Source organism: Ammospiza nelsoni, chromosome 24 (assembly GCF_027579445.1).
Source record: "Ammospiza nelsoni isolate bAmmNel1 chromosome 24, bAmmNel1.pri, whole genome shotgun sequence".
In the NCBI taxonomy this organism is placed as follows: Eukaryota; Metazoa; Chordata; class Aves; order Passeriformes; family Passerellidae; genus Ammospiza; species Ammospiza nelsoni.
Window position 1 is genome coordinate 5,676,094 of NC_080656.1, and position 17,154 is coordinate 5,693,247.

At 44.0% G+C, this 17,154-nt stretch overlaps 1 protein-coding gene across 4 annotated transcripts in view; it reads right to left on the reverse strand.

Annotated features, from left to right (window-relative positions):
- Positions 1 to 17,154, reverse strand: part of ARHGEF12 (Rho guanine nucleotide exchange factor 12) — a 92,602-nt gene that overhangs the window by 19,654 nt on the left and 55,794 nt on the right. For all 4 annotated transcript variants that reach the window (XR_009419966.1, XM_059488479.1, XM_059488478.1 and 1 more), the window contains 18 exons: positions 15,983 to 16,054; positions 14,925 to 15,017; positions 13,227 to 13,337; positions 12,361 to 12,459; positions 11,639 to 11,681; positions 11,413 to 11,518; positions 10,284 to 10,421; positions 9,556 to 9,588; positions 8,530 to 8,644; positions 7,731 to 7,836; positions 6,496 to 6,708; positions 5,990 to 6,119; positions 5,253 to 5,288; positions 4,510 to 4,664; positions 3,818 to 3,964; positions 2,453 to 2,538; positions 1,573 to 1,698; positions 189 to 303 (listed from right to left, as the gene is read on the reverse strand). Coding sequence is in view for 3 of the 4 variants with exons in the window: in XM_059488479.1 (XP_059344462.1) it covers positions 189 to 303; positions 1,573 to 1,698; positions 2,453 to 2,538; positions 3,818 to 3,964; positions 4,510 to 4,664; positions 5,253 to 5,288; positions 5,990 to 6,119; positions 6,496 to 6,708; positions 7,731 to 7,836; positions 8,530 to 8,644; positions 9,556 to 9,588; positions 10,284 to 10,421; positions 11,413 to 11,518; positions 11,639 to 11,681; positions 12,361 to 12,459; positions 13,227 to 13,337; positions 14,925 to 15,017; positions 15,983 to 16,054 (1,924 nt within the window). In the remaining variant the exon portion in view is untranslated. The remainder of the gene's footprint in view (positions 1 to 188; positions 304 to 1,572; positions 1,699 to 2,452; positions 2,539 to 3,817; positions 3,965 to 4,509; positions 4,665 to 5,252; positions 5,289 to 5,989; positions 6,120 to 6,495; positions 6,709 to 7,730; positions 7,837 to 8,529; positions 8,645 to 9,555; positions 9,589 to 10,283; positions 10,422 to 11,412; positions 11,519 to 11,638; positions 11,682 to 12,360; positions 12,460 to 13,226; positions 13,338 to 14,924; positions 15,018 to 15,982; positions 16,055 to 17,154) is intronic.

Consider the following 17,154-nt stretch of genomic DNA (forward strand, 5'->3'; position numbering starts at 1 on the left):
TCTATTCTTAGCCAGCCTTCTGATGAAACTTTTTCTTCTATTCTTTTAGTATAGTTTTAATTAATATATATCATAAAATAATAAATCAAGCCTTCTGAAACATGGAGTCAGATCCTCATCTCTTCCCTCATCCTCAGACCCCTGTGAACACCATCACAGGTGCCCAAACCCCAGTGGCAAAGCTTTACCTGTGTATTTAGCAATGTTATCCAGCAGAAGGGGGTATTTTGTCAACCTCTGCATCTCTGTGGGGATGATATCCTTGAGCTGCAGCCGCCGGCACAGGGGATTGCTCTCGGCATCCTAAATTCCAACAGCACAATATCTGCATTTGTCATTTTTATTAAGGCCATAATTACCTGAATGCACAACATCTATTCATCACTTAAACATCTATTACTTCACTTTCCAGTAATTAAATACAAGACAAGAGATGCCAAGATCTATCACTCAGACAACGCATCCCCTCTCCATCTGCAATTACCCAGAGGAAAAGCTCATCACAGCAGCAGTGCCTTCCTCCCCTCATTACTCCCCATGGGCATGGGCCCATCCCCAATCCATCTCAGTCAGCAGCTCCCAGGGAACACATCACTTTGGGCTTTCACAGCGCAGCAAAACTCGGGATATTTGTCAAGATAATCTGCCCTGTACTCCCAGAGCTCCTCCCAGGCTGTGCTAATGGAGATAATGTTCTGCAAATGCCACACGGACCCAAATCCCACCCCTGGCAGGCAGAGCAGCTGTGCAGCATCTGCCTCCTGCTCCTGGCACTCTGCCCAATGGGATTTGGGATCCTGGGGCAGCAGGAATCTCAGGGGAGATGGCATCTCCTGCCTGGGACACGGTGCTGCCCTGCATTCCATCCGTGCTGCCCAGAACTGAGGGCTCCTCCCTGCAGAAACCACCAGGAGAGATAAATACAGTGCTGGACGTGGTCCTCAGATGAAGGCATTGTTAGGCATGACGCCATTAATTAATGCAATTAATTATCAGAATTTTATCTAGGAGGATTCATTGGGCTGTGCTGAGGTTACTCCAAGCCTGGCGGAGAAAACTCAAAAGCCTGGTGGAGAGAACTCAGAGCTTAGGGGAAAAAACTCAGATTTTGGTGAAAAACTCAAAGCCTGGTGGAAACCACAAAAGCTTGATGAAAAACTCAAAACCTGGTAGAGAAAACTCAAAAGCCTGGTGAAAAACACAAAGGCTGGAGGAGAAAACTCAAAGCCTGCTGGAGAAAATTCAAAGGCTGATGGAGGCAACTCAAAGCTTGGTGGAGAAAAGTCAAAAACCCAGTGGAGAAACTGAGAGCTTAGGTTGAAAAAACTCAAAGTTTGGTGAAAAACTCAAGGCCTGGTGGAGGAAACTCAAAAGCCTGGTGGAGAAAAACTCAAAAGCCTGGTGGAGAAACTGAGAACTTACACTCAGAGTTTGGTGAAAAACTCAAGGCCTGGTGGAGAAAAACTCAAAACCTGATGGTGAAAAACTCAAACCCTGGGGGTGAAAAACTCAAAGCTTGGAGAAGAAAACTCAAAGCCTGGTGAGAAACTCCAAGCCCTGAGGCAAACCCACCTGCACGAAGGTCTGGAAGCGCGAGTCCTTCTTCTGGCGGGACTTGATGACCTCCAGAGCGAAGGGCTGGTTGCTGCAGAAGGTGGCAGTGGCAAGTTTCAGCTTCTCCTCTGCTGCTCCACTAAACTGTGCCAGAAAGCCAAAAAAGCCAAGTTTAGACAGGCTGGAGCTCGGCACGAGGCACCCTCAGCAGGCAGAGCCACACGGGACTAGGGTCACCAGGGAACAAAGGAATTATTGACAAAAATGAGGAGGCATTTCTGCCCTGGTTTAAGGGTTTGTCTTCCCAAACTCTTCAGTTCTCCTGAATCCAGCCCTCCCACATCACAGAATCCCAGCCTGGTCTGGGTTCAAAGGGTTTTTAAAGCTCATCCCCATCATGGGCCAGGACATCCTTGAACACTTCCAGGACTGGGGCAGTCAAATCACTCCATAAAGATCTCAAAAGTGAAGCCTGCAGCAGCACTACAAACTCCAAATTTATACATTCTAAGATTAGAAATCAGTATATTTCTGATTTTTTTAAACTGCACCGCAGGCAACACCAGGCTCACACTTCACTGTTACCGAAATAAATCGTGCCACTACATTTCTCAAAATCCCACTCTCACCTTTATGTACCCAAAGTACCTTTCTGTTCTACCCACACATCTTTAGGATATTATTCTTGTGCCTTAAATGACTCCTATTCCAGTCAGATGAAAATCCTCTGAGCTCCTCCTGCTTTCCTTCCCCCCTCATCCTCCAGCTCTGTTTTGGCTCCAGGACTCACAGCCCCTTCAGTTCCCATTGCTGGGAATTACCTCCTCCAACCTCTGGCTCTGTTGGTCATTCCATGACATAACTTTTTCAAATATAAGAAATATTAAAAGAATTTTACCCAGGAAAGCAAATCTTCCCCAATTTGGCCAATGACAGAAGTCTCGTTCCGTTTTCGGACAGATTTCATCTGATCGTTCAGTGCAACTTAAAAACAAGGGAAAAAAAAGGTAAATTTTATTAATAGTGGTCAAAATGTTGGCTTAATTTCCAGCATTTAACATAAAAGCTGTTCTAGGAGATCAGATTTGAAATAATTTTAATTAGCTAATAAACAGCATCCTGCAACTTAATAAATTTAGGATATCTAATGAAATGTGATGTAACTCCTCAGCACTTGTGTCTCACCTGGCTTCAAAGGACCCTTAAGAACCATTCCAAACTCATCTTTTCTGAGGCTCAATATCATTTTTCTATCAACAGGAATAATTAGGAAGCCAGAAAACCACACAACTGATGATTCAGCGGCTGAAATTCCTACTGTGAGCAGTCCTGTCCCTAAACAACGAGGAAGGGCCACCCTTCACCAACAGACATCAATCTTTATAGATCTGTTTTCTGCTCTCCTCAGGAGCAGTTGTACCATCTCAAACCCTGGCCCATAAAGCTCACTGCTCTGTTATCAAGCATGAATCAACACAGATAAGGAAAAGGAACACTGGACACACAATTCCTTTATCAAAATATCTTTGTGAATCAGAAATGGAAAAAGTGAGAGCAAAAGCAAGCCCAGCAAAGTGTCCTAAAGAATTCTGCTCCATCTCAAATATTGGGTGAAGCTGCCTCATGTTCCACCACCCTTCAGAAACAAAAAGACATCAATCTTTATAAATCTGTTTTCTGCTCTCCTCAGGAGCAGTTGTACCAGCTCAAACCCTGGCTCATAAAGCTCACTGCTCTGTTATCAAGCATGAATCAACACAGATAAGGAACACTGGACACATGATTCCTTATCAAAATATCTTTGTGAATCAGAAATGGAGTAAGTGTGAACAAAATCAAGCCCAGGGCAGTGTTGAAGAATTCCTGAAGAATTCTGCTCCATCTCAAATATTGGGTGAAGCTGCCTCATGTTCCACCACCCTTCAGAAACAAAAAGACATCAATCTTTATAAATCTGTTTTCTGCTCTCCTCAGGAGCAGTTGTACCAGCTCAAACCCTGGCTCATAAAGCTCATTGCTCTTTTATCAAGCATGAATCAACACAGATAAGGAACACTGGACACATGATTCCTTATCAAAATATCTTTGTGAATCAGAGGTGGAACAAGTGTGAACAAAATCAAGCCCAGGGCAGTGTTGAAAAAATCCTGAAGAATTCTGCTCTATCTCAAGCACTGGGTGAAGCTGCCTCATATTCCAGGGTCCCTTTGCTTCAATTTTTCAGCCACTGGAAGCCCAAATTGCAGCGTCCAGCTGCTCCTACCGTGCAGCCCAAGGATGTCCTCGAGGTTGGAGAAGATTTTCCTCTTGTCACTGGAGCTGAGGATGCCCTCCCTGGTGACCCTCTGGTAGAAGACGTTGTGCAGGACCTTCAGCGTGCGCACGTGGGCTCGCTCCGTGTAGAACAGCTCTGGGGACACGGGGAGAGCAGGATGTGTCACAGGGCAGCTCAGAGCAGGGCCCCCAGCAGCATCTCCCTCCCTGGTCCATATCCCAGGCCCTGCTGTAATTCCATGTTTGGAAAATTCCATTGTTTACCCCAAACAAACAGCTCTGAGCTCACAAATCCATGCAGGGGCTTCTGTTGAAGTTTGGAGCAGCATTTCCATCGCCTGCTTGCCAAAAAACCAAGCTTTTCTTGTTGTCTTTAATAGAACATATTAAAAACCTGGCTTTTCAGCGCCTTAATATTTAATAACCACTTGATATTGTTTATTTCTCCTCTAAAGACTGGATCAATCTCACCTCAGGTCATTTCTCACTGGATCAATCTCACCTCAGGTTATTTCCGAGTAACAAGTATGAGTTTCACAGAACCAAAAGTTCTACAATTCTCCAGCCATCATTTCACCAAAAAAAAAATACCCTAATTGTAAATTTTTAAGAACCTCAAAGCTCCAGGGGAAGGTTTTTCAGCTCTGAGCTTGGCCAGGTAGGACAGAAGCCCCATCTCACCATTTATCACTTCCTGACGTTTGATTTCGTAGGGTTTGAGCCCCATCAGCACCTCCCTGCTCACGAGCTGCTGCCAGTTGGGAGGGTCCGTGTCCATGTCGAAGTCATAGAGCTCATCCTCACTCTGCACATCTGCAAAGCCAACACTGTCCATCCTGATGGGAGGAGAAAAAAAGAATTAATTCCCATTTCAGAGAAAAGCTGAGTACATCAATCAGCTTTATGAACACACTGTCCCTGCCAGCTGGGGGCTGTTTGATGCCTGAACCTCTGGGCACATTCTCTAATTTTGCCCTTTCCAGATTGACTGTTCTGACAGTGTTTTCATAACCCTCCTTTTAATGACAAAGATCAAATCATTTGCAGTCAGTTAGCAAGGCAGTGAAAAGAGCAGGTTACAGTTTCTTGCCTCAGTCTATCTGCAGGTACAGAACCAACAGCAACACAGGTTGAAAAGGAAAATAGGGATTTCTCTACTCCCTAACCCAACTGCCATCCATTCAAATCAGTGCATACAGCAATCATTCCACTCCACTCACAGATCAAAGGGGTATTTTTGCATCTGATTCACTCCACCTGCCCTACAAATGGCTGCAGTGTCTGATTTCGTGTGTTCTTAAAGAAAAGAGACCATGCAGACAACGGTGCTGCCTCAGAACAAAGAGCACTGCTGCATTCTGCTTCATAACCATCTGAAATCCAAACAAACTCACTCAAGTTCAAACATTTCTAAGCACACTCACTTGCGAAAAGGCTTCGGTGTTCCCATGTCAACCATCCTGCAAGGAAGGAAAGGAATCATTAGGGAGCTTCTCCCTGCTCAGAATGACTTCAGAATGGAGGTCTGAGCTCCAAGGCAGAGCATTTTGTCCCCTTTCCTGACAGTTTTCTATCACAGCAGAGACAAAACCAAAGTTTCCTAATTCTACCAAGAATATTTAACACAAAGAATGTCACTATCATTTTACACACTAAATTCCAGCAGCCACTGTCACAATGACAAAGGTCACTCAACAATTTTATTTTCCAACCCATTCCATGTCGCAGACATTTCTCCACAGAAATCCTTTCTTTCAGATTTCTGCATCTTCGGGAGGCCAGAGGCCCCTGAAGACAAGGTAAACAATTATTATCAGCTGCTGTGGAATGCAATAGGATTCACCTTGATTGGCTCATTTTCTATGTTTATAATTAAGGGCCAATCACCAGGGCAAGTGAGGGGACTGAGTCCCTGGACACAACTTTGTTGTGGGTTCTTTTCTATCTATTCTTAGCTTACCTAGCTGCTCTGCAAACCTCTCTCTATATTCTATTAGTATAGTCATAATGTATTATATATAATATATTAATAAATAAGCCTTCTGATCAAGATACAAGATTCACCGTCTCTCTCTCACCAGCTGCGACCCACTCAGGTCGCTGTAATAATTCCAAGCTTTCCTGACTCTCTCCCAAGGCTCCCCCAAGCAGCCAGAGTTACCTCTCAGCCTCTCCCTCCTCCTCCTGCAGGTTTTCCAGAGGAGATGGGAACTCAAAGGTGTTGTTGGGAGTGCGGGGGGTGCCATCCATGGACTCGCTGGCAGGCGGGGCTTCCCCAGGCTGCTTCACACCTGGACACAGCAGAAATGTGAAAGGTGAGGAACCCAGTTAGAGGACACCAGAGAACCTCCCAGCCTCTCCAGAGCCTCCTGATTCCAGCTTCAGAGCTGGAGCAACTCCATTCCCAGGGCGGTGAGAACAAATCTCAGAGACAAAAGCTTCTACTGGGTTTTTCCTGTTGGATGATCCAATGCCACGCTGGCAGAACCCACTAACAACCCCTGCTGCTCGTGGGAAGATTCCCTAATTGAGGAAAGCTCATTAAGGTGAGCAAGAGCAGCTCCAATGACATCAAAGCATTGCCTAATTAGCCCAGCTCGTTGCACCAGCGCTCTGCGCATCCTGCTCACAGCACACAACCTTTACCCACTCTTCATTCCACCCTACCTGCGTCACTGTCCTTGCTGCCCTCTGGGGAGGCAAAGGGCCCCATGGCCAGGGGGGACATGGCGTTGGCAGGGGCGTAGGGGGCATCGGTGCCATCGCTGGAGGAGCCGCTCTGCCGCGCCTTGCTGCACTCGGGGGGCTCGGGGCTCACAGAGGAGGCTGTGGGCGAGTGCTTGGGGTGCCTGGGCTTCTGCATCTCCATGGCCCTGCCAACTGCACAGAGAGAACCATCACCCTGCTGAAAACACCCCTGCAGCGATGAGAGAAGCAGCAGTGCAGGGCCAAACGGGTTTGTGCGCCTTCGAAGCTGGGGTTTAATAAGAAGAAGTTTAAAATCACCCAATTCTACTGAAAAAATCATTAAATTGTGCTGAAAATCACTCAATCCTGCTGAAAATCACTCAATCTTACTGAAAAATCACTCAATCTTACTGAAAATCACTCAGTCCTGCTGAAAAGCACTCAATTCTACTGAAAATCACTCAGTCCTACTGAAAATCACTCAATCTTAATGAAAAACACTCACTTCTAGAGAAAATCACTCGATCTTACTGAAAATCACACAATCCTACTGAAAATCACTCAGTCCTAACAAAACCCACTCAATTCTAATGAAAATCACTCAATCTTACTGAAAATCACTCAGTCCTGCTGAAAATCACTCAATTCTACTGAAAATCACTCAGTCCTAATGACAATCACTCAATTCTAATGAAAATCACTCAGTTCTACTGAAAATCACTCAATCTTAATGAAAAACACTCACTTCTAGAGAAAATCACTCGATCTTACTGAAAAACACACAATCCTACTGAAAATCACTCAGTCCTAACAAAACCCACTCAATTCTAATGAAAATCACTCAGTCCTGCTGAAAATCACTCAGTCTTACTGAAAAATCACTCAATCTTACTGAAAATCACTCAGTCCTGCTGAAAATCACTCAGTCCTACTGAAAATCACTCCGTCCTGCTGAAAAATCACTCAGTCTCAGGCCAAAATGCCTCAATCCTACCCCAAAATGCCTCAATCCCAGCCCAAAATTCCATCCCACAGCCCCTCAGGGTGAGACAGGGCTGGAAGGGAATTGAGACAAGTGGGGTCCAAGTTGTGAGGACTAGAATTGGGTGAGGCAGGATGGGTGGGATGAGGTTTAGGGGGAGAGAGGGATCCTGGCAGGGATTTTGAAGGCAGCAGGGATTTTCTGTGGCTCTCAGGGCACAGGGGTGACATACTGGCACTGCTGTCGTGTCTGCTTGGTCGCCTTGGGGGCCCCAGGATGTTGGGGAAGCCTCTCCTCTTCCCTTTCTCCTCTCCCTCTTTCTCTTTCTTGATGCTTTGCTGCAGAAAAAAGAAAAGCAAACTCATCACTCACTGCTCCAAATCCAGCTGTTTACTGAGATTTTAATTAGTTCTTTAAGGGAGAGGACACAAAGCTTCAAAGGGTTTCACACTGTTTCACCTTTTTGGTTAGTGCAGAACTGCTTGAAATTCTCTTAATGTTTCAAAGGAAGCTGAAATGCTGATGAAAATAAGCAGCTACTGTGACCAGATACACCCCCATGCTGTGGGAGACAAGGGATCACACCCACAGGGATGAAGTTTTGGTGGAAATATTCATTATCTAATTGGAAAAGTGGGGGTGGAAAGGAGAAGAGCTCTTCTGCTTCACCAGCCAGGAGGGTTTGAGTAAATTTTTCCAGAACAAAGTGAAGTAAACAAGGCAACAGCTTTAATGAGAGCCTCCTGTGGGTTCAAGGTTGTGTTGCATGAAATATTTCTCACCCAAAGTTTTAATAACAGCCAAAACAAGGTGAATCAGAGATAAAACAAATCATTCCAATTATTTCCAACTCACTCCTCTACCAACAGATGCAGAACCCAATTTCAGCTCTTAGGTTTGCTGTGCAGCTCAGCAACCCCAGATCCTCTTGAAACACAAAAATCACACCCATTTTTAACTTTTTTAATTGTTTCCCTGCAAAACTGGGGTTTGGATTGCACACAAATCCTCTGTGGCCATGGCAGCAATACCTTGATCTTTGGCAGGAACCCAATCCTGCCCCGTTTCTGCTCCAGGTTCCGAGGCTCCTTCACTTTCACTCCCAGGTGTTTCATGTAGGTGAGGATCACATATTGCATCGTGGAGCTGCCAAACACAGAGAAAACCAGGGAGCTTTAAGAGGAAAATATTGGGAAAATACATTGAGTCAATAAAATTAAGGCCAAGAGCCAAGGTTCTGTCAAGAAGTTCATTTTTATATTAAAGTGATGAAATGAAGGGAAATAAATTCCCACAGGTAATGGGAAGGCTCAGCCAACAGCAGAATTTATAATTTTTTAATTTAAAAATATTTTATTATAATTTATTATTAATTTATTATTTATTAATTTTTTTCTTACTTATTTTCATTATTTATAGGGGGTTTTGGGTTTTTTTAAAATTATGGAGTAAATAAAGATGGAATGTATGGATAGGGAGGCCCTGGCACAGGTGCCCAGAGAAGCTCCTGGATCCCTGGAAGTGCCAAAGGCCAGGTTGGAGCACCTGGAATAGTGGAAGTTGTCCCTACCCATGGCTGAGGTTGAAATTAAATCATCTTTAAGGTCCCTCACAATCCATATCATTCCATGATAAAAGGCACAGAAGCCCAGGAGGTGAAAATACAATTTTGAGAATTACACAGAAGGTCCTAAAATTCTACACTAAAACCATATTTGATGCCACATTATAGCTTTGAGTTATGGTAGAAATAACAGTAAAAGGTGACTGCAAAAAGGAGGAAAAGCTGCTCAGATAAAAACTGAACAGGACAAGGCACACACAGAAAATAAATGTTAGAGCAGATGGACGCAGTTACAACACAAAAATAAACACAAACTCTCAGTGACAGTAATTTTTAAGATGTGAAACACAGGCAGCAAACATCAGCAGAGAAGAGGCTGGTGCTCTGAATTTCAATGGTTTGTGCCAGGGGATTCAGGAGTTTGCAGAACAGCCAGGAGAGGGCTGTCGCGCTCCATCCGCACACACAGCCCGAGCTCCCCAGCTCCCATTACCTCTTGTCTTCCTCCAGAGGCTGAGATGTCATCCTAAAAACAAGAAAGGCTTTTAAAATTAAGCTCAAAACCCAATTAACACCCGGTCCCATCCACCCAGAGCATCACTAGTTGTGTTGAAGCGTCCTTTAGAATGTTCAGCAGTCCCAGCAGGGGGAAAAAAATAAAATCAAGAATCAAAAGTGAAGGTACAGCTGTGGAAATTAGATTCAGCCCACATTAAAAAGGGGAAAATAGGTTGTGAAGCTGTTGTTTCTGCAGGAAAATGGCTCTGATCTAATAATGCACAGCTGACAATAGAAGCATTGCCTGTAATATTTCACAGCAGCCTCCTGGACAAAACAGCTTCCCCTTCTCTCCTGATCCCTCCATTCCATCCTGAGCTTTCCCTTCCCTTCCTTCCCCAGCCTTCCCTTCCCTCCCCTCCCCTCCCCTCCCCTTCCCTTCCCTTCCCTTCCCTTCCCTTCCCTTCCCTTCCCTTCCCTTCCCTTCCCTTCCCTTCCCTTCCCTTCCCTTCCCTTCCCTTCCCTTCCCTTCCCTTCCCTTCCCTTCCCTTCCCCTTTTTCCTTTTTCCTTTTCCTTTTTCCTTCCAGCTGCCACCACCCCAACAAACACTCCAACTACACACAGTGACACCAAACCCCACTCCCCAATTCCTCCATGCCTGTTTTCCCAGCACCTTTAAGGTTATTTTTCTTCCCCCCATTGTCCTGTTTGGTGTCACTTACAGGACCTCCTCGATTTTGGCCAGGATCTGCTCTGCACAGCTCCTCTCCTTCTCCACGGCGTTGCGGTCGCGGAGCCGCTCTGCGTCCAGCCTGCTCAGCTCCCCCTCGGCCAGGGTCAGCCCCATGCTCCTCTTCTGCCTGCAACAGGGCACAGGGAGCATCACCTGCAGCTGGGCATTACTCAGGGGGTGGCACAGAGGGGTTTTGGGGGTGTTTGGAGGATCTACGTGAGGTTTTTAGGAATGGAAAATTCATCGCCGAGCTTGGCATGGAGCTCTTAGCACTCCACATGAGAAAGCAAATTGATTATCAACTTCTACTCCATGACTGTGAGAGCTCACAGAATTCACAGAGCTCAAAGAATTCACAGAATTAACTCACACAATCACAGAATCACTGGGTTGGAAGAGACCTTCAAGATCATCGAGTCAAATCCAGCCCCAACCTCTCACCCAGCGCCACATCCAGGCTTTGTTAAACACACCCAGGGATGGGGACTCCACCACCTCCCTCATCCCTGAGAGTTCCCAAAATTCCCCCAAATTCACAGAATTCCCAGAATCACAGAATCACTGGGTTGGAAGAGACCTCAAAGATCATCGAGTCCAACCCAGCCCCAGCACCTGAACTAAACCCTGGCACCCAGTGCCACATCCAGGCTTTGTTAAACACACCCAGGGATGGTGACTCCATCATCTCCATGGGCAGAACACCCCTCATCTATAAAGACCCTTTCTGGAAAAAAACTTTTTCCTAATATCCAACCTAAATTTCCCTTGGCCCAGCTTGAGCTCTGTAAAGGGGATTATTCCCTGCCCAAAGGAAAATAGGGACAGGAAAAAAAAAAAGATATAAGCTGATTATAAACACAATCAGTGAGAGAGATTTATACAACAAGACCTAAGAAAAAATACTCTGAATATTTCCTCACAGAACTTCCAGGAATGAAGGATCCAAGCTCTAGGATTGCAGCTGATGATTTGATTTAAGGATTGGCCATAGGGTGTATTCCTGGTATGCTCCTATCCAATCCAAGAGGAATTTTATCTCCCTCAGGTTTCCCTGTGCTGGAACACTGACTAAAATCAAATGTGAATGAAAAGGAAACTCCACAGAGAGCTTTTGGTACCTGAAATCTTCCAGGTTCCTCTGAACCTCTGGGCAGACTTTATCCTGCATGGTCTGGATGAACTGGCGGTGCAGCTCCTCAGGGAGGAGCTCTGGCCTTCTCCTGTCTGGGAGGCAGAAAATTCACAATTATTCCTCTGGGAACCGCCCCCACCTTCAATAAATCACTTCAATAAAGTCATTAATTAATGAATTAACCCACCCTCTGCCCTTCATTCCCACCCTACCTAATTCCAAGGAGATTTCCTCTGGAACTGGGACCTTCAGGTTCTGCAAAAGGAAAGAAAGGATGGGAGAACCCACAGAGAAACCAGCACCCCAAAAAAACCACACAAATCACTCCAAGAAATTCCCTAAAATGCCAAAATCATCCAAGCTGAGCACCTGAGCAAACCATTTATTGCTGGTTTGAAAAGGGAAGACTCCCATGAATATTTTATCAATTTATCATTTTATCATTATCATTTATCATTTATCACAGGATTATTTAAGATGAACATGGGGTACATAAAGCTCTGATGCAGTTTCTGGGAGTTTAATTCATGACAGCAAAGAATTTTCTCAGCTTTCCAACAGAGACATAACATTTCCCAATGCTTGGAGCAGCCACATCAATACCCACAGCAATTATTAACTAAAAAAAGTAACACAGAAGAGGCAGAACTTGCTGAATTAAATTATTTCTCCTATCAACAACAAATCCCCTGGGATTTACTTGTTACCAGGCACCTGAGGCCATTCATTCCCTGGTAACAAAAATACTCCAAATTTTTATTGCATTTTTACATTTTATGAAGATATTTATTAAACATTATTCTGATTTTGATTTTTAAAACTGTTTCTTTTGGATGGCTTTAACCCTCTTAATTTTTCACAGCTCAGGTGAGTGGAGAAAGGTCAAAGTCAACTTGCTGGATGGGTAAAAATGAGGAAAACAAAAGGAACCTACTGCAGCTCTGTCCAGGAAAAACTGGTAAAACTCCAGGAAAACACGGCGGGTCTCTTTGGAGTTGGTCTGTTTGTACAGGTCTGTGTAAAGGTAGCACAGCTGTGGGGAACAGGAGGGCAAGAAATGAGGTGAAAACCACGAAAACTCCAAATTTCTTTCCAGATTTGAAGGAATTTAGCCGTGCTGGGTTGAAAGCTTTCCCAGCTCCTCAGGGAGGTGCTCTGGAAATGGGGAGAGAGGGAGCTGGGAGAGGAGCACAGAGAGGGCAAAGCTTCCCTGCAAACAGCTGATCCCACACCTTGGGCTGGAATGAGAGGCTTGCAGGAAATAAATAATTATTTGTAAGCAGCCAAATGTAAAGGGAACAGTTATTTTCACAGTTATTTTTGTGTTTCTCTCTATCTGAAATGGAAGGAGCTGGAAGAGGGGAACAGAGAGGGCAAAGCTTCTCTGTAGACAACTGATCCCACACCTTGGGGTGGAATGAGAGGCTTGCAGGAGATAAATAACTATTTGTAAGCAGCCAAACATAAAGAGTAAGTTATTTTCACAGTTATTTTTTTGTTATTTTCTTAATCTGAGCGGGAAGGGGCTGGAAGAGGAGCACAGAGAGGGCAAAATTTCCCTGCAGACAACTGATCTCACACCTTGGGGTGGAATGAGAGACTTTCAGGAGATAAATAACTACTTGTAAGCAGCCAAATAGAAATGAATCAATTATTTTTGTGTTTCTCCCTTTATCTGAGGAGATAAATGAGGATTTTTCACCCCAGGCCTGCACAGAGCGTGAGTGCTGCACAAGATCTGGTAAATTCTGGTGAAGATCCCCAAATGTGAGGCAGGGAAGGAACGGCAGAGCTTCTCACCAGCGCTGCAGGATCAAACTGGGACACCACGTGGTGCAGGAGCACGGCCAGGTGAGCCGGGCGGGATTTCAGCAGCTCGATGTTCTGGAAGCAGCTGCACTGCCCATTGATCTGCAGGCACAGGAATCACTGAATTATTCACGAATAGCAGAAATGGCGGCTAAAATAACGCAGGGGGAATATGTGGGAGCTGTGCTGCTGTGGGAAGAATTTGGGGTTTAAGAACAAGTGAAGGATGTGAAATAAATTATAAATAAGTTCAAAATTAATTATAAAATTATATAATTAATTAATTATATATGTGTGTATAAAAATCAATATTAATGAATTAATGATAAAAATATTTTATATAAATATTTAATTAATTATATATAAATAAATTTAAAATTAATTATAAAATTGTATCATTTAATTTTATAATTTAATTATTAAATTAAATATATGTATATAATTAAACTAAATATTAAATTAAATATATATAAATATTAAAACATATAATATATAATATATATTATATATTATATATTACATATTTTTATATATATTAAAATATATACAATATTAAAATATATATTAAAAATAAATATATAAATATTAAAATTATACATGTAATTATATATATAATTATATATAGATAAATTATAAAATTATATATATAAAATAATTATATATATTATATAGATAAATTAATTATATATAATTAATTATATGTATAATTAATTATATATATAATATATAATCATTATATATAGATAAATTATAAAATTATATATATATAAATTTAAAATTTATTATAAAAATATATTATTTAATTTTATAATTTAATTAATTATATATAATTTTTAAAATAATAAATTGAAGTTTGGAGAAGAAAGAAAAATAACAGACCCAGAGATGGATATTTTCATAAATTCCCCAAATATTTCTATTTGGAAAGATCAGCAACAACAGGAATTCCCAAATTCTTATTTCACCATACAAGGAGCACTCAGCAGTTTAGGAACAGGGGAGGAAAATTCTGCTTGGTGGAGGGAAAAAAGGCTCAAAGTCATCCCCACCTGTTGGAATTCAGGACGTCCCTCTGTCTGTCCTGGAGTGCCCAGACCCTGCCAGGGGGCTCAGAGACCCTGGCACAGAGCCCAAAATGCCCCTGTGCGTTTGGTTATGACCCATGGAAAAAATTACCAACCACAAAATTTACAAACCACAAAAATTACCAAGCAACAAAAGTCTAAATAGAATAATAATTAGTTTGTCATGAGGTGAAAAAGAGATTTTTTGGGGATTTAGAATGGGGGTTCAGGGGGGCAGGATGGAGGAATCTGGGCATGTCCAGCCTTTCTCCTTCTTCTTCTTGGCCTCCATCTTCTGCTGGGATGGTGGCACTTTGGGATTGGTTTAGAGTAGAAGCTCACTGTCTAACACAGGTGATAGGGATTGGGAAGTAATTGTAAATATTGTACAGGTAGTTTTTAGTATAAAAAGATAACACTGCTCTGAGGGTGTCAGAGTGCCTCTGTCTGACCTGCTGAACGGACCTCAGCAGGCCAGAGAAAGAATTTTATAGATAAGAAACAATAAACAACCTTGAGAATGGAACTGAAGAGCTCTGACTCCTCCTTTGCCTGCTGGGCTGGGAAAAGAGACTTTCTAACACAACTCAGGGTCTCTGTGAGCAGAAGAAGCCCCAGGACTCACCTGCTCCTGCTCAGTGTCAAAATCATCATCCTCTGCTCCGATGATCTGAGTCCCCACCCGGGACAGGGGACTGCCAACACTGCACTGCGAGTCCTGGGGAGAGAAGGAGAAAAGCACAACCTTGGCATTGTCCCTCACAGGGAAACCTGGAGAGGTTCTGATCATTGTCCCTCACAGGGAAACCTGGAGATGCTCTGATCATTGTCCCTCACAGGGAAACCTGGAGATGTTCTGATCATTGTCCCTCACAGGGAAACCTGGAGAGGTTCTGATCATTGTCCCTCACAGGGAAACCTGGAGATGCTCTGATCATTGTCCCTCACAGGGAAACCTGGAGAGGTTCTGATCATTGTCCCTCACAGGGAAACCTGGAGATGCTCTGATCATTGTCCCTCACAGGGAAACCTGGAGAGGTTCTGATCATTGTCCCTCACAGGGAAACCTGGAGATGCTCTGATCATTGTCCCTCACAGGGAAACCTGGAGAGGTTCTGATCATTGTCCCTCACAGGGAAACCTGGAGATGCTCTGATCATCATAACTCTGCAAAAACTCCACCTTAAATGCCCCTCCAAAACTCCAAATATTCCCAAAGATCAAATCAGGTGCATCAAGAGCAGCTGCAGCCAGTGCCCAGTGCCATCCCTGCACAGAGGGGAAATGTGGCTTTGGGAGGAGGGCAAGGAGAACCCAGGAGTCATGCCAAGGGTGATGATGGGTTCAGACAGCTCTGCCCTTCCTCTGAGCTCCACTTGTAGCCCTGCAGGTACCAAATGAGTGAATATCCTCAAAAACAGGGCTGGGCTCATGACAAAACATGTGCAAGTGCTCTCCTTGCAGGCCCAGCTGTTTCACTGCTGATCAGGTATTTCTCACCCTGCTCTTCAGCTCCATAAACATTTACTCAGCCAATGAACTTTCCCTGCACCACTTTAATTGCATTTTATTTTCTAAAGCAAAGTTCAGGCATGCTCCATTTAGAAAGCGAGGGAAAACTGCAAGATTTTAATGGGACTGTTAGAGGAGGTGCTGTTCGGACATTTGATGCTTTGTACTCACAGTGTCTTGAAGCTCAGCCTTTTCTGGGCTCTCATCTGAATAAATCCTCTCCTTCAGGCCACTGCGAGGGCTCTGGGAAAGAGGGAAGTGCAGTTCTGGTAAGTACCAGCAGATCCAGGGAAGGGAGAACTGCACTGGGCACTCTGTCAGCCACAGCAGCTAAAAACTTCTCCTTTCTCACAGGAAAAGGAGGTGTGAAAAACCAGAGTAAAATCTGTGCCTATATGCACAGTTAAACAAAAAAAACCCAAAACTGGAGTGAATGCAGAAGTTTGGGTCAGAAATCTGGCGACAGCAGAGCTGTAAAATCCCCAGCCCTTGGCTTTTTCCTTGCTCTCTCCACCTTTTCTCACAGCTCAGCTCTCTTCTCCCATCTGCCAGAAATGCTCTAGCTCAGGCAGCCCAGCAGGGCCTTATTTGCAAAACCCACGTGCTTCTGGCTCATCTTCAGTGTGCCCAAAGGTTTTTCCAGCTCAGGCTGCTGCTTTCCAGCCTGGCTTTTCCCCATCTGCAGAACTCTTCCCACTCCCAAAGGTTTCTTTCACCCCTGATCCTTAATTTTCTCAGAGCTGGATGGAAAAGCTGGAATGTTGGGTGTGCCAATCACCTGCACTGATCAAATTCCATCCCAAAACCGACAGCATGATGATTATTAGGAAGATAATTATGAATTTTGTTGTTGCATTTATTAAACACAAGCACTGAGGGGGATCTGGTCAGATTTGCAATGTTTCAAAACAGAGCTGGGGATGCTCCATCTCACCCACCTCCCTTTCACTTCCAACTGCTGGGACAAATTTAGCTCCCACATCCTTAAGTTAATCAACAAACTCAGGCCAAATCCAAGCAGAGAGTCTCAATTCCCCTGCACTAATCAGAGAGTGGCTTAATTAAGGATCAGGCACCAAGGGAGAGCACACAGATGGATAAATCATGAGTGAGCACACCAGGAGCCTGGGCTGGAGCAGGAATTGAAGCTGATTTGGTGGAGGGAAGGATCTTTCCCACTCTCAGGGCAAGCTTGGGTCTGAGTCACAGTGCTGCAGTTGGAATATTCCCTTCAAAGATGCTCTAATGAGTTTAGAGAAACACACTGGCATCCATCTTTGTCTGGTTACAGGGATTAATGCCAGGACAATCTAATCCTGGATAAAACCCCCCCATTTATCCTC